We start from the raw sequence: 15,382 nt of genomic DNA on the forward strand, positions 1-15,382 counted from the left end.
CGTGCTGTTTGCCATAAAATGTTGTTTGCCAAGTGAAAAAGAGGAATTTGCCCAGGTGCTTTCCTCAAACAGTTTATTGGATGGATATCATCAGTCTTTAATGATTCAAACTGCTTTTGGAGAGTCTTGTGGACATGTCTCTACTCTCTGTAACTTTATGGTCTTAATTTCCTGGTCTGGAATGCAGAAACAGTTTATGTAACAAAGCGTATTCCTTTCAAAATAACAAAAAAAAAAGATTCTACGAAATGTCCAAGAGCAATAGTTTTCCATCTGCAGATACCTTTTGGCTATATGTGATATTGTCACAAGATGTCTAACTGAGATGCAAGTATGAAAGCTTTAAATGTGGGGTTATTTCTTTATCAGATTAAATGAATAATGCCTTTTTAGGCATAATTGTAAAAGCTGTACCAAGAATCCTCCACACAAGGTTTTAACCCTGAAACCTTCATGAATTGACTTTCTGTTAAAACTTCTCAAAGAGTGTTTGTTTTTATGCTGCCTCTCTTGGCACACCCACAAGGAAAATGCTTTGGCAAAAAAACACCCTTTCTTAAACAGCAAAACCAGCATTTGGACGTCTAAAAGTTCATGTTTGTGTCTGCTATTTTTTGCTTACTTATTACATCTGTGTGGAAATACTATGGAATTTGGTGTTTCTGAGGTTTGTTTTGATGGTAGTCTCCCTTCTTATTCTTGGCTTTGAAGTGGTTTTGAGCTTGTGTTTGTCTCGTTCCACACAAAATGAAGGTCATACATTTACCAGATCCTTTTGCTTAGTTTCAAGTTCTTTTAAAATCACAATCACAATTGTTTTTGCTTTGGGCTGACTTCTGGCCATTTGCAATGGTCTCTTCATTTACATGTAAGGGAGTGCCTACATAGCACAGATTGTATGAAATATTGGGCTATTTCTTGCATTTTCAGATGGCAACATAAGATTGCATTTGAGATTCTTAACCTTTGTTTAAACCAGAAGTTTCAGAATATGCTTTTTATTTTGTTCAGTTTGATAGAACAATCCAACTCGGTTTGATAAAACCACACAACTCCTTTGTCTAAAATTGATGAAATAGCCAGAACGTGTTCACAAGATAATAAAGTGTTGTTTATGATGATGCCTGGAACCTGAGGCTGCATATGTTGCATAAACAAGATTTAACAAATCCTTAACTACTGATTAGCAATCCAAGATTATATTTGCCAACTGTTTATCTCTGCTATCTTAGTAAGTACTACATTTGGCAAAATAATTCCATAAAGTAAATATTGTTTGCTTACACTGACTTTGAAAACCAGCCCTTCCAACAGCTGGAGATTTATTGTTGTATATCTTGAATTGCTGCCTTGTGCTGTGGTTTGTTTTCTAAATCATTAGTTATTCAAGTTGTATAGTTTGTTTGGTTTTATTGGCAGTCATATAAACATGTTGTACATTTAGTTTACTGAGTACCTCTTGAATAAGATTATTAGCTGAATCCATAAATCATACAACAATTTATAGGCTATATTTCTATCAGCTGTTCTATATTTAATATTGCATTTTCAGCCATAGACTGTGTTGATAAAAACACATTTTTAATATTTCAATCCAAGATTTCTAGCGATTTATCATTTACAACATGATATTAAAGTACAATGATAACCTTGGTTATTCACACTTGTAATATTAACCATTTCTATAATTTACTTTAAAATTACAATACAAATACATCTATGATTTTAAAGGCAAAGAGGTGATTATGAATGTAGTGAATAACAAGTGTACTTAGTTGGCTGATTCCCTTTTTTGTGTTTGCATATGAACTCTTCATACTGTAAAATGTGGATTGTCACTTTATAACAGCCACTGCAAATCCATTCGTTTTTTTAAGTTATCCAACAGTGAAAAACGTTTAGTTTTGCACATCTGTCTATTCAACCCTGTATTTCATTTATCATGATTCAGATGTTGATGTCAATAGTCAGTCCTGGTATTATTCCAGCACAAAAAGGCTACATTAAAGTTGTTACTGTGAGTAAGATGGCAGATGTGGAATTGTTTCGCCTTTATTTTACATCTTGGATTTTCCGCCTCCATTGATTGTTTTCTTTTGAACTTGGCAGCTTCTAGTTTGGATTCAAACTGTGGTGAAAGGCATCATGACCACAATGGAGGAGTTCCTTCCTCCCTGTTGTAGAGTTTAAACCCGATATGTAGGGAAACTCCACTGGCTACAGTTACTTTTCCAGAGTGTTGATAAGGTGTTATACTATCAGAGCTTTGAGATTTCCGTGGTTATGCAAAATATGCTAAAGTTCATGTCAGGAAACATTTAAGTCATAAGACTTTAGGAGGAAATAAAAAATGACTGGTTGGTGGAATTCAATAGGGAAAAGTCCAAATAGTCCCTTTCTCTGAAACCATTTCCTTAATCTGATGAGACTTAATGACTGCAATATCTAAACTGATAAAGAGTTGGACACGGATATTGTTCTGAACTCTGAATATCACTTATAAGAATATCATGTAGCCAGATCTGTAAAATAAATTGTAATCAATTGCTGACCAAGGGAGATTCATTTTTTGGATGAACTGTGAGCCAATATATGCACAGTTGCAGCTGAGGTTTACAAAGCGGTGCAGACGTTTTAAACCCTCTGACCGAGTGATGACTATATGGCATCAATAGTGAGCAGCGCAGGTTTTGTTTTTCCTTGAGCTAAGAGAAAGAAAAAGTGATGAAAAGATGATTGATTTGTTTGTTTAAAGATATTAAAGTTGATCATGGAAACCCACTTGAGAAGTCAGTGAAATGTCAAAATGTGTTTAATTTATTGTTCTCAATGGAAAACTATTTAAGGGGCGGCTGAAAAAAGGTCTGCCTTGTCTGTGATATGTTGATTTTGTGAAGCTAACCCTAACCCTAACCTTTCTTTGCATATCATAAGAACAGCCAGAACAGGTCAGCTTCCTGATAATGGTGACCCATGAGCCTAACTGGGATTTACTATGCTTAAAGATTAAAGGCAAAAGGTCATCTGACATAGAATTTACATATGTCTTCTAAATTTGTGAATTTGAAACAGTCCTTTAACTCAGCACCAGAGTGAGGGACTGGAGTGATGATAACAATGATGAGACAAATGGAGCTGCTCCAACATTATCTAATCGACAGCTGGAAGCTCTGCATTCAACTCCATGTGGATTTGTATCTTACAAAATGTCTATGATTACAAAAGGAGGGTCACTAATTCGGTGTGTCAGCAGATGTGAAGACATCTTCCATGTCCTAATGGCTGAATTGGCTTTATTACTTCTGTTTTTTGGTGGATTTTCCCTTTTAACTTTGGTCTTAATATTGGCGTGGAGGAGAGTGTATAAGCTCTATCCGTTAACTTGTTTCCAGAACAGTCCACCTGTGTGCACAACTGGGCCAAAACCATGCTTAAGGCTGACGTGAATGTTACGTCAGCTCCACTGGTGGCCTGCCCATACTTGGTAAAAATGAGCATTTCGCTGCGTTAATCAACAGAAACAGCAGGAAAATAAATCAGGAAGATGAATAGAGATTTATTTTTATTCCAAGAGGAGAAACATCTGCTCTAATCAAGAAAGACAAACAACTTTTCCTCTGTGGTTTTTCAATTTTTGATGAGATGCTATGCTAAATCACACAACTCAGCAATAAATTATTAAGCTCATTCAATCTTTCAAAGTAGAAGTCAGATATTTTTCTGTGTGTTCAGATGGTCCCAGTTGGGTTTCTATGACGGGGAAACGATAAATTCAGAATGCTTTCTTTTTTTGTTTCTTTGTTTCTTTATTTTAGTATTTTATTAGCTTATGACATTTGCTTTTGTAGGGGAGGCACTTATATGCCGCTATTGTGTTGAAACCAGATGCTGCCAGCTTAAATAGGCATAGTTTGTTTTACATATTTACCAAATACTTTCTTTATTTCCAAAGCAAACAAATCAAAACTTGTAAAAAAGATTGTCTTGTTATGTGCTTTATGCCTTCATCTCATATTAACCAAATCTATGGACAGTTTTCTTAAACACTAGAACAAACCACTAGGTTAAAAGGTGTTAAACTACTAATGCAGTCAGAATGTTTTATATCTGACTCATGTTTCCCAAAAGTTGTGTTTTTATAAGCTGTTTCATGACATAGAACAAGCCGCAAACCTCCGCAAGAATTTATGTTATCAGTTCAAAATTGGTCCTGGACCCTCGTAAATGAACTTTTCTTATTTTAGTAATAAGAGAACATTTATGAAATGCATAGCAGTTCACAAAAACCTGTGCAATACACTGTGTATTTACTAATAAAGATACAAATAAAGTTAAGTCTGTGCATACAACACTTCATAAAGGAAACCCAGTGTTTGTACTGGACTCTGCAAATCTCTAACGGCATATATTAAAGGCTGAAGATTAGCCAATAGCTATTGTGCCTGAGAAATACGTCCCTGAAGCCATTTCAGGAAAAAACTTCAATATGTACATTTATATATATATTGAATTTTATTAGAAAGCTGGAGATACAGATCCATTGTCCAGCTGAACGAGACACAGGTTTTTCTCCATTCAGCTGCAAATGAGCCGCGCTCTTAAACATTTACACGCTTGCCGTGGGGTTGAACAGGTTTGATCCTGCTGTTGAAATTGCCTCTGCCAAAAAATAAATAAATAAATAAACTTGATTTAGGACTTTTTCCCCCTCCCATATTGCTAGCGGATGCCCAAATTAGCATGTTCCTCTTCAGGCCTGGGCTCTATTATCCTCTTTGATGGGGCTCTTTATAGCCATCAGGGGGGTAGTGTTTGGAAGCACGGCTTGTTTTAATATAACACTGTAGCCTTGTGGAATGCGAGGAATTCTGTCATTTATTTTCATTCGCGGCTGAAAATTTGAACTTGGAGCAGTTGGAGCATGTGATTTCAATTAGAGGAGCTGTAAAGACCTGAAGACACGTAAGACAGAATGGTTTTCTACTACCACCAGTCTGTCTGCACACGCTCTGCTTGCCTCTACAGGTAAACATATAACCAGCAGCCAGCTCCCTTCTGTGTAAACAAACAAACATGCAGTCCCACAACAAGCCTTAGAGCCTCATCATGCTTACCTTAGGCGCTTTCACACCGGAGTACTTTTCCCAGGAATAGTTCCGATAGTTCCTGGGATTTTGCGTTCACACCAAAAAGATCTGGAACTAGAACTTTTTTTCGGGAACCTTTTCCCCCCTTGTCAGTCCCTGCTAGAGAGGTGGTACTTTCCTGGGGAGGAAAAGGTTCCAATTTCTGATTGGCTGGGCGAATTGCAAACCACGCCCCGTAAAACTCTGAAAAGTTTTTTGAAGCTGCCATTTTATTTGCTTGCATTAGCATTATTATCATTAGCATTAGCCCAGCGCACCAACGGAGAGAGACTAACTTATGGCAACACAAAATAAAACGTGGGAGCGGTGGAGTGATGAGGAGGTGTCGGCGCTTCTGGCGATTTACCCGGGACTTCGGGTGGCAGTATACGCCGTGAAGTTGTTTGCAGCCTGCCAGTAAACCCAAAGCAGAAGAAGAAGAAGTGACGTCAGCGGCTTCATTTGCGTAATCCTCCCTCAGGGACTTCGGTGTGAACGCGATCTACTAGATAGTTCCGAAACTAAAGAGTTCCGGGGAATTATGTTCCGGGAACTATTCCTGGGAAAAGTACTTGGTGTGAAAGCGCCTCTTGTCTCACTTTGACAGAGGTTTCAAGGAGTTGTTGACAGCAGGCTTAAGGCACTTGGTGCAAGAGGGCTGCAGCCGACCCTGAGGACCTCCTGTCATTATGATGATGTGAAGAACTTAATTCTCCTGTTTCTCTGAAGCAATTCGCCTTCCTTGTGCATGGCCTCTGACCTCCACACTGTGACATAGGGGTTCTTATGTCTGCTAACTACTTTACTGAGTGATGGCTTTTGCCTGTGTTGAGATATAGGACTGCTGAAATGGAGTGATTGGCAAAAACTTAAGTAAAAATTACAAATGCCACAATATTTTAAGTGATTTGAATTATAAATGGCCTTAAATGACATCTCCTGCTAGCAACGTTAACAAGCGCTCAAAAGCGCCAGTGGATTACTTTGTGAGTCTTCTAGATATTAAGGGCAAGCTTACGTACATTAATATCAACCTAACCTTTCACTGGCTTTTCCCAAAGAGACCAACACACATTATGTTGCTTCACAATAATGAGTCAGTTTTAAACTATTATCTATTGATAAACTATTATTATTAACTTTCTATTCTAAAATTGACAGGTAACCAATAAAACGATTGTAGGACGGTTGAGATTTCTGCTCATCATAAACTCTTAACATTAACTCCTACATTTAAAAAAGCCATTGTGTGCTTCTAATGATGACTAGTCTCACTGTCTTCTTGACAGAACAGTTTCTGTTCAGGTTTTGTTAGTTTTGACAACCAGCACCGCAGGAATTAACCTTGCTATTCATGCTAGGCTGTGAGGCCCCGTGTGTCCTCACACTCTGCCCCTGATATAGAATATCCTTACAAGCGTCTCTGCATGCCTTTTAATAATGGAGAAGGTTTTTTATAGTTTTGAGCCAAAGCTTTCGGTTACAAATTACATTTTACAGGCACAGGAGGTTATGAGTATGTTGATTTTAATTTCTCTGACCAATAAAGCAATTTGACCTGGGTTGAGTACCAGAGCTAAAACATGTGTAGAGTAAATCCAATATGCAGTTTTTTCAGATGGTAAAATTCATATGAATTCCAAATATTTTTGAATGCGGTGCTTGATATAAACAGATGATTAAGACTCCTCAAAGGCTGAACATATTGGCAGCATACAGTATGTGACTCTTCAACAAAGGTCATATTTAATCAAAATGCTTAGAATTGGGAAGTTGTGTGTAAACAAAATCCCCATATAATTATTTATCCCAATTACTGTATTAATTACTTGGAATAATGATTCCAAGAAATGAGCCACATGTATTCAATATGTGTCTCTTACTTTCTTTATCGGAGAACTTTCCCTTGGCAGATTAATACAGTATAAAGTGTGTCCTGGCTGTCAAAGAGTGACTAAGCGTTTAAAATAACGTTGAGATGAAGTCATTGCGACAGACATCAAAAGAGCATATTGTGAAATGGATCTTAAAATGTTGTTTTTGGCATGTTAAATTATGGCATTCTTTCCTAAATTAGATAGAGTTCCCATTTATTAGCTCTACAGATTGCTAAATAAGAATGTTGCAGTCATATATCAACTCCTAAATAGATATTGTGTTGTGTTTGCACTCATTCGACATGAATTATTACTGCCAATTTGGGCTTTTTTGAGTTTTGCAAGAAACAGCCATATGGGGTCTTGAGGGAAATATCTGAGGGATTTATTTTACTGGAAAAACTTTCGATGGTTAACCTAGAAAATCTGTGTTCGCTACACCTGCTATACATCAGTATCCAGCTGTCTTTCTCTCACTAACTACATACTGTCAGTGTGTACGCCTTTGTGTTACACATACTATACATACATAACATGTGTACGACGCATAATAAATACTTTGTAGTAAGGCTATTAGATTGCCCTTGTCCTGTTTGGTTTACCTTTGACTCTGTATGCCCTCGGTAATCGCTCGTCAGAGGGTTCTCACAAAAAAAGAAAATGTTGTCTCTCTACTTCAGTGGGGTTTTTGTTTTAGTAGTGTTGGTCCTTTATCTCACACTTTGGGCCACATTCCTTTTGGTCCAGCTTGAGTTAACCATTCCCACCAGGATTGTACCGAGATGTTTTTTTTCTTCTATTGTGGCAATTCACTTACTGACAAATCTCCTTGTCTTTTTATCTGCAGGTTCAGGGGAGGGATGCGGAAAAATTATTCAGCGATTCCCCAAAAAGGACTGGGATGGAACTGCATTTCCTCAGGGGGTGGAGATGGTAAGTGATAACAGCCTCTTATAAACTCATAACAACTAAACTGAAGAAAGATTGGTTCCTGGGTATTTCAAAGAACACTCTCGAAACTGAAAAACAGGAGCACAAAGATGCTGCTGTCAGGTGACATTAAAATGCTTTTAATCAAAATATAGTTGTAACATGTTGGATATGATTCAGACTGGTTCAGAATACCAGGGTTTTTTATCTGACAGTGTTACAGCCTTTTATCAAAAGAGGAATACAAACATCATTACTTCCTCTTTATAAAAAGTGGATCGGTCAATCATTCATAATTACTAAGAACTTTTTTGCTTCTCCTTACAAAAGTACTACATTTAAATCATTTAATTAAGAACATTGTAATATTTAACCTGCCTATCTTTTTGCATTATTTGATTGGTTAAAATTCTAAAACTCTAAGTATGATTGACAGACTGGCGTCTGACGGGTTGAAACATTATTGTATCTGTGGCCTTTCTGTGGCTGTATTGACCGATATCACATCACACAAATATCCTTTTTCATAACAGGAGGGCAGACAACATCTCTGGAACAAGTTAATTTTTGATGTGCCCAGGTTGTACAGTGTTTTTCTGGTTAGTGAGTGTCCTTGTCTATGTTTCCCTTACCCATCACCAGCTTCCTGATATGTTAGTTGAGAATGTTTTTTGCGTAAAATAGGAAATATTTGTCTCAGAAAAATGGCTGGCTTTTTCAGTGTTGGTGACAAAATGACAGATTATTCCCCCGGGAATGTTCATGTTTTTAAACCCATTTGCCCCAGCAGATATTGGCATTTCCTGTTTCAGATAAATGCATAATGATTGTTTACTCAAAGGTTTGTTTTAAATACTTTACATCTTCCCTAATTGGGGACCCTCGTCCACAGAATCTTTTTTTACGTCACATTGAGCATAATATCTGGTCTCTTATCTTCCTCTTCAGGAGTATTAAGGGAATATTTGCTTCTCTTGCTGCCTGGATGGCGACCCCATGGGGTCTTTTGGCCTTATATGGACAGTGCAATGGATGGCCAAATATTTGCTTATCAGGACTGGGAAAAACTGTCAATCTCTTGGGCAACATTAGCAGTTAACAGTAGGGATGCTCCGATCGCCAATTTTGGGGCCGATCGCCGATCGCCGGAATCAGTATCGGCCGATACCGATCGCCGATCCGATCGAGTGGGCGGGGCCTAAATGGAAGATTTAAACATCACTTTAAATCTTCCATTTAAAGTGATGTTTAAAACTCAGTTAATGGGGCTCATTCACTGGAGCTTCCACAAACAACAATCAACTTAATTATTACATTCAAATTATGTATATTATTCAAGTTTACATTCACTTTGGATAATACCACGGGAGAAATGAGCGGAAGCGCTCTCTCCCTCTCTCTCTCCCCCTCTCTCTCCTCCTCTCTCCCCCTCTCTCTCCCCCTCTCTCCCTCTCCTGACAGCCCGTCAGTATCGTCTCATGCAGCTCGCTGATCCAGTAATGTGTGAGGCCGACAGTGAAGAATAAACATATTTATAACTAGTTTAGCTTGTTCCAGAGGTAGATAAAATAGCTAAGTGTGTTAGGTCTAACTCTTGTGTGTTTCGCTCCGCTCACCGGTCCGTCACAGCGGGCGGAGCTGCAGGATTTCTGCTTCACACACACGTTGCATACCGCTATTTTACTGTCTTTTTCGGACACCTTAAAATAATGCTAGACCGGTGAAGCCATTTTGGCGAGCTTGTTTTGCCGCGTACAGAGAAAAGTGTCATGTATTTTACGTCATGCGATCGGCCCTCGCGATCGGCATGTTTAGAGAGCACCGATCGATCGGAGCATCCCTAGTTAACAGTATCATACTGCACAGAACATTAGCGCCTGTGTTGTATCTGTTTTTATTCATTTATATTGGCTTCTGCAGATAAGCTTTTAATGACTAAGCAGAAGGGTTTTGGCAAATGACAAGAAGTGAAAACAGCAGAGTGACTTGAGATCCCAACACAGTGCTTGAACCTTTGGAAGTCCTATCCAGCACATACTTCTGTAGTATTACATTTACATTCTGCTCTTCTCAATACAGCACTAAAAATGACACTCAAAAATCCGCAAAACAGGGAATATTTACAGCATCCATAGCTGTAGAGGATTGTAAATGCGGTGCCAAATTTAACATGGTTTGGAAACATGTTTTTTTTAATGAATTCTGTTTAAGGTTTTAAGGATTAAGGATGGCCAAGTCTAGAGTTTTGGAGATTGAATGTGTTGTTGATATGAGGCGGAAACCCTAGCGTTGATCTTTGATCTTGCAGTGACTTTGAGGGATGAGCCATGGTGGCTGTACTCTCTCAGCGTCATCCCTCAAGTATCCTGTTGTGGTTTTATAGAGTTTAAATATAGAAACACCACCACAAGTTTCGCTAATTCTATTAGGTTAGTGTTTCCAGATGTCATTTATGTCCTGCATAGCATTTTTATTTGTGCCTGTGTGGGTGTGTGTGAGTGTGTGCATTCTTTGTATTCCATCTCACTGAAGTTAGAGCTTCATCATTATGTGTCAGCCTAGAATGAAATTGAGACATGCTGCAATCCCAAGAGTGCAGAGAAAGCACAATGCATGATGGTTCTCAATGAAACAGTAAACCTAAGTTGAAACGAGAGGATGCATTCAATGCTACGTGTTTTTTGGCAAAAACCCCACATATTTGTTAAAACTGTTCCTCTGAGATACAACTATATGCACAGTATAGAATATTGGATAACATTGAGTTTTCTCTATGATAAAGCACCCAGAAGACTGAGCAAGGGGGTTGTTCTTGACATTTTTGCTTTCCTACTATGCTGTGTGACTAACTTTGGTCCATAGCCAAATGACTGAAATTCCAGCTTTGAAGCTTTAATGAAGATACACCATAGTGTTTAACAGACCCACTAAGCAATTAGCATTTCGGCTTTGTCTTGCACTGGTATGTAAACCATTATTATTTGCAGATTTTCTCCACTCCATGAAAAAGAAAAAGACTCATTTACAAACACTAAGGCACACATCTGTAGAAAACAGTGGATGAAGCTGAGCACGAAAAGCATTTTGCGGTCACAACAGGCCCCCAGCAAACTAAATAACCACAGATGAGGAATGCACCAAGAAAAAGCGTTAACAACTTGTGCCAGGAAAAATGTGTTTCTAATCTTTTCAGGCAAGTGATGATGATAGGAACCAGCTCAAATCCTCATCTGTTATGGATGAGCCAGGTCTGTACATGTAGATGGAGGTCAGTAAGTTTTGCCCCCAGTATATTTCCATCACCTCTCCCCCCAGTATCAAGACACATACCTCGTGATATACTGTAAACAGACAGCGGAACTTTAGATAGTACTCACATAGGAGGTTTTTATTTATGTATAGATAAGGCAAATTTCAGAAAGGAAGTTATCTATAATAAATTAGACGTTACCAACTAAATGGAAGTAAAATATTCCAAACAATGGTTAGAGAATAGTACTTACTCCCTAATCCTGTGCAAGGTTTCCTTTATTCCGTCTTGTATTGTTCTTTTTAGTTATTTCAGTTTTTCCTATGACTCGCAGGACACGGTTTATGTGACAGACAAAAGTAGCTGAGCTCTGGTTTTCTAAAATGGTTAACGACAAAGACAAAAAGGTTGACCTAAACATGAATCAGAGTCAATGAGGTTGTTTGTATTTTATTATTATTTTCTTAGCTTATTGTACTCAAAAAGAGTATGGTGATCTCTCTTTCTGTAGTGAGGAGAGTTTTAATTTGTGTTTAATTGCATGGGCAGTTGTGTCTGCTTTTTTGCCTTATAACAACAGTTTTATAGTTTGCAACTAGCCCACCAATGCCTTGAGTTAACACTGTATCAATTGACCGGTCATGCTCGTTTTACTTTAGACTTTTAGCTTTAAGCCTACGTTATTGAGCTAGCAAAGCCATGAAATGTGCCACACAAATGGCAAAGGAATTCCTGGAATTCTTTAGTGTTCACTGTTTAATTGCAGAGTCTGCTTGTTTAATTACAACACCATGTGTTTAATGCTTGAAGTATGTGACTGTTCATAACATCCGCTGTTTGTAGACAACATATTGGTGTCAAATGTAGCTTTGTCAGTTGTAGACTCATCCTTTGTTATTACTTACTCTCTCGAGCGTTCTTGTTTGTTTGAAGGATTATGCTCCTTCATGTTTAATGGGGGTTATAAATTGCATTGCAGGTATAAAGTCCACATTGTAAGACAACCAGATGAACATAAGGTTTTTTAATCTATCCAGCGTAATTCCAGTGTTGGTTGCGGTTTAGAGAAACAAACACCAGGTTTTTTGTTTAAAGGGGACCTATCATGCAAAATCCACTTTTGTACGTCTTTTATACATGAATATGTGTCCCCGGTGTGTCAGGGAACTCACCAAGTGTCAGAAAACACAACCCTCTCTCTTTTCCTCCATACCCAAATATCTAAATATGTAGTACATATGCCAGGCCTGTAAGTGGCGCTGTAGTCTGCCACAAAAGCAGCGAAGAAGACTTCTCACAGAATCAGCCCTTGCAAAAACAGGGCTGGAAAAGAGCAAATAGAGCAAAATGAGGCATGGCTAAAATGCATGCTCTCTTTGGTATTTTGAAAAAAAAACTTCACAGACATGTTTTATATAGGTATGGCCCTACAATATATGTTTCAAATATAGCATGATAGGTCCACTTTAAGCTTTTTCACAATGCTTACCAGCAAGCTGAATAACACATTTGACCGTCAACTTCCCTCAATGAAACCTTCATGCTTCTTATTTTTACACAGTTGGAGCAATATGGGTCAAATCAATGCCAGAAAATATTTTGTTGAATTGTGTTTACAGTAAACAGACATATTTACAATCCATAAACAGAAATGGATTGCTGTTTATGTGTATGCGTGGCTTGGCCTTCAGTCTGTACGTATATATATGTTTGTTTGTGTGTTGGGTGAAAATATATGCCTTGACGTCAATGCCCGAGAGGTCACACACATTCCAAAAAAAGGTCCAGTGTTGCACATCAGGGTCAGACCATTACAAGTAGCCTGCAGACAGTGTTCTGTCAGCAGACCCATTACTGCTGTCTCCACTATAGTCATGTTCCTCAGCAGGTTAACAACTCTGTGTTCAAAGCCTACGGTCTTAAAAATGTGAAATGGATTTCAGGTGCTACATTACAATCAGCTGGGATCAGCTTCGCTAAAGTGTTGAAGACAAGTGCACAGTGTACAGTAAGATGCCCTGTATCTAGACAGGAAGTTAAAGATGGGAAGCTGCTTTAATGACACAAAACACTTTGACGAAAGCTAAGGGTTGTGCATTTTATATTTGCTGGTTCTATCTCTGCCACTTGAAGATTTGCTGCTTTTTGTATGCATCTATACCAGCAACAGCCGTGCCCCGAAGCATTATGTTTAGGGGTGTCCGAAGTTTGAAGTCGACCTGACCTCACCTTGTACTGTAGGTCACCAAGTCACCTCTCCAGGCTTGTAGCATCATGTGACAGTGAAAACAGTGGCTCACATGTTGTGACTGTGGGCGAGACGCTGCCCCGCTGAACAATAGTAATCCTGTGCTGCTCCAGTCCGACACACAGTATGCGGTGTGGGTTTTCTGTTCCACTCAGTCAGCTCGGCAGGCAGAGTTGTTTCTCTGACCGCATACCAGGCCGGTCATTTGCTTTTTTGTCCCACAGCATGCTCAAATATATACTGATAAACATAATTGTTACTGAGAGAAAGACATTTAGACAAGTAGACACCACAATGGCCAAAAACGAACGCAAATATGGAAGTGCCCTAAGAGGCTTCTCTAATAATAGCCACTGCTTGCTTCCCTCTTCCCTTTTTGATTAAAAGACATTTAAAATGTAACTTTATTGAAACCTTTTCACAAAATACTTAGTTTACAATAGATGTCTTGGTGCTCTGTAAAAGAAGAGGGTGATGTTTTTGAGTGTTTCAGTCTATTAGACTAAGATACCTTACTTACTGCTCTCTCATCCGTCCAGAGTTCAACTGAGACTCTCCGCTTTTCACCCAACTTAGAATTGTCAGACATCGACAACTGCCAAGATGGTGGTCGGTGGTTAACCCAAATCAAGTTTTTAAAACAATCTTCCAAAACCAGGCTGACAACATGGGCACAGTCTATCATTTGTATAGGGATATGTCTCACTACGGTCAAAAATGTGTTGATACTGTTAAAAAAGAAAACCCAAAGGCTACTTTTCATGGATTTTGACACATTTTCTCTTTTCCTACTTTAGCTGTGTAGCTAGTCAGTTAGCAGTCGGCTACACCCGAGTTAAAACGTTTTTTATATGACTTCCAAGCGTAATTATCCATTTAACCCTCAATGTGCATTTGATAAGTCAGAAAACTAATGATTGCAGCAATATGTGTATGATGCCAATGTGAATGTTGACATCATCTATTTCCTGATGAAGTTTGTTGGCTTTTGTTAATTGCCTCTTCCAATTCAAACTTTTGAACAGCAATGGAAACGCCCATTTACCATCCAATCAAACACAGCAGGTAGAAATAAATCACATTTGCACTATGTTAACACAAGGATAGTCTAAAGTTTGTTCAGTTTATAGTAGGCATAGTTTGGCTGCAGTACATAAAAAAAATGTATTCAATTTCATATACTGTAATTTTAACATCTGATAATGTATAATACTCCTTGTTTCTATCTGACCAAATAGTTATTTTTCAAAAATGTCCTCTTGGGGCCCAACTTCCTCTGATAAAAGAATTTGACCCGACTTGACCCGACTTTGTGTCATTTCTCTTGTCTGGAAATGTGACTTCTTGAACTCCTCCATTTTCCCCCAATTCCCTGCTGTAATGCGGAACGTGGCTGAGCACTTCCGGGAAGGATGTCTGAGTTATTCCAAAAATCTGTAAACCGTTGGTGTCATGTAGGTAGTCAATATGACTGCTGAAAATAGGAATTTTTTCAAGACATATTGTCTCAAAACTAGAATATTTCAGGGCTCCAGTATGACCTTAGCCTCTGGACCTAGGTCAGTTTCAGTTCACTTGAGAAAGAATATCACTTATTGCTGCGAGGAGTCATTCATCTGGTCTTGTTCTCGGAGCAGGTTGAAAAAGCAAATCATGACAAAGCTTAACTGCAGTGTTCATAATCAGCAGCCTTGATTACTCAGTGCGAGGCTCTGGGCCAAACCACAAACAGATGAAAGAATGTAGCCTAATTATATCACTTGATGGATTGACTCAAGCGACCATGACTTGACATGTCGCACTGCACGTCGTTCTTATAATGTTTGTTAAACTATGAGGGAAAATCTAAACAGTGCATTCCAGCAGGATGCCGTCCCAGCCTGGGGGGTGGAGAATGTGATCATGTGTTTGTCAGGAAGATCCACACATGAGTAATCAATGCTTTGTGTGC

The 15,382-nt window shown here is 38.6% G+C and overlaps 1 protein-coding gene across 4 annotated transcripts in view; it reads left to right on the plus strand.

Moving 5' to 3' along the window:
- Window positions 1-15,382, plus strand: part of sbf2 (SET binding factor 2) — an 88,273-nt gene that overhangs the window by 2,502 nt on the left and 70,389 nt on the right. For all 4 annotated transcript variants that reach the window (XM_034116449.1, XM_034116451.1, XM_034116452.1 and 1 more), the window contains exon 2: window positions 7,851-7,936. In XM_034116449.1, the coding sequence (XP_033972340.1) occupies window positions 7,851-7,936 (86 nt within the window). The remainder of the gene's footprint in view (window positions 1-7,850; window positions 7,937-15,382) is intronic.

This window comes from Trematomus bernacchii, unplaced genomic scaffold (genome assembly GCF_902827165.1).
Source record: "Trematomus bernacchii unplaced genomic scaffold, fTreBer1.1, whole genome shotgun sequence".
Lineage (NCBI taxonomy): Eukaryota > Metazoa > Chordata > Actinopteri > Perciformes > Nototheniidae > Trematomus > Trematomus bernacchii.